Source organism: Dichomitus squalens, assembly GCF_000275845.1.
Source record: "Dichomitus squalens LYAD-421 SS1 unplaced genomic scaffold DICSQscaffold_42, whole genome shotgun sequence".
Classification (NCBI taxonomy): domain Eukaryota; kingdom Fungi; phylum Basidiomycota; class Agaricomycetes; order Polyporales; family Polyporaceae; genus Dichomitus; species Dichomitus squalens.
Genome location: NW_006766924.1, coordinates 145,765 through 147,468, shown reverse-complemented (window position 1 = coordinate 147,468; position 1,704 = coordinate 145,765). Strand labels below are relative to the sequence as shown.

The 1,704-nt window shown below is 52.1% G+C and overlaps 1 protein-coding gene across 1 annotated transcript; it reads right to left on the bottom strand.

Annotated features, from left to right (window-relative positions):
• Nucleotides 1-1,034: 1,034 nt before the first annotated feature.
• On the bottom strand, nucleotides 1,035-1,541 carry DICSQDRAFT_173181 (uncharacterized protein; the record flags this gene model as incomplete). The annotated part of the gene is made up of 1 exon (XM_007368979.1): nucleotides 1,035-1,541. One exon carries the CDS (start codon nucleotides 1,539-1,541, stop codon nucleotides 1,035-1,037), a length of 507 nt encoding a protein of 168 aa, XP_007369041.1.
• Nucleotides 1,542-1,704: the final 163 nt, after the last annotated feature.

The window sequence follows — 1,704 nt, the reverse complement described above, 5'->3', positions numbered from 1 at the left end:
GTCCTTCTTCGTAACTGCATTCAGTGCACGATAGTCTTGTACCAAACGTAAACTCCCATCCTTCTTTTTGACGAAGAAGACTGGTGCTGCGGTGGGGCTCTTGGACGTGCGGATATAACCCTTGCCTTCTTGTTCTGTGATCCAGGCCTCGAGTGAGTTCCGCTCATCGAGGTTAAGCGGGTACAGTTTGGCCGGTTTCGGAAGTGAGGCCCCAGGAACTAACTCGATTGCATGGTCGTAAGGCTTTCTTGTTGGCATCCGTTCTGAGGCTTTCTTGGAGAAGACGTCGCCGTACTGTCGGTACTGTTCGGGCACGAGGTTTGACCAGTATTCGCGATCCTGTTCGCTTTTTACCGTAGGGTTCTTGTCCTTTTTCTCTTCCAGCCTAGCCCGCATCTGACGTGCACTTGGGTCGTCTGAGAAGTTCATCCAGTGAATGAACTGATCGGTGTTGTCCCACGATTCAGGGCCGAGGTCGCCGTACTGATCTTGTGCAACATCTTCCACTCGGGGAAGTTGCGAACTCCGTACTTCTTCGTCCTGCACCGTATGCCGGGTGCATGTTGAAGGGCAGCGTGTGAACTCAATATTCCCTGCGCTCCAATCGAGTTCGGGGTTATGTTCACGTAGGAATGCCATGCCAATGATGATATCTTGTCGTCCGATGTCTGTGACCAGGAACGACTGCCAAGCGAGGTGATCTCCGATGCGGAGTAGACAACGGACGTAATGTGTGATTAGCCCTTTCTTATTCTCAGTGGCGTCTGCATTGAAGACTCGCACATCACGAGAGAGGCGACGTAGGGTGAGACCATGTTGTTGAACAAACCGGTGGTGGATAAAGCAGGAATAGGCTCCTGAATCGAGTAAGGCTTCGGACTGAACTTCATGCGTACCTTGAGTGAGAGAGACTTTGAGATCAAATGAGTTCCGCGGGCGACGAGCTGATGCGAGATAGATAACATTCGAACGCGGAACAAACGAGTCCTCTAGGTTTACGCTATGATTACAGAGTCGGATACTTTGGTCAGTCTTCAAAGTACCCGTTCCAGAAAATCCTCTTCAGATTCCTTGACCTCGACAATGCGTGCGGCGGTCTCAGTTTCCGGTGCCTTGCCCTTGCCTTTTCCCTTGCTTTCAAACTCCTCGAGTGCCCGACGGATATACTCCCATTTGTCTTCATCGCCCATGTCCATCGTTTGAACCTTGGTCGGAGCGGCCGGCTGCTTCTTCATGTCCGGAAGCTCGTAGTAACCCGTGTACTGAGGGTTGCGACACTTCTGGCCGGTTGTAAACTTGTGCCTACCGCAACGGAAACAGAGCTTCTTGTCGAGCCATTCGAGCTGTTCCTTGGATAGTTTCTCCGGTTTGCGCATAGCGTCGACATCCATGGCGTTAGGGTCCCGTGGAGGGCGACTAGTCGTGTGCTGCTGCGAAGACGACTTGGCCTGATTTCCGCGAGTTTCCATTTCCAGTTTGAGTACCCAGTCCAGGTAGTGTTCCCACTTTGTCGGAATCAGCATCGGGTTTACTTGCCGCATTGCTGTCATGACCGTTAAGATCTGCGAGTTCTTCCCGACTTGGTTGTCGATACGACGGATGAGCTCTACATCGGCGTAACCGGACTTCGAGGCGTAGCGGCGGAAGTTCTCTGCAAACTGAATGACGGTGGAGTGAGTCTTTGAACACCATTCCTCAAGGGAT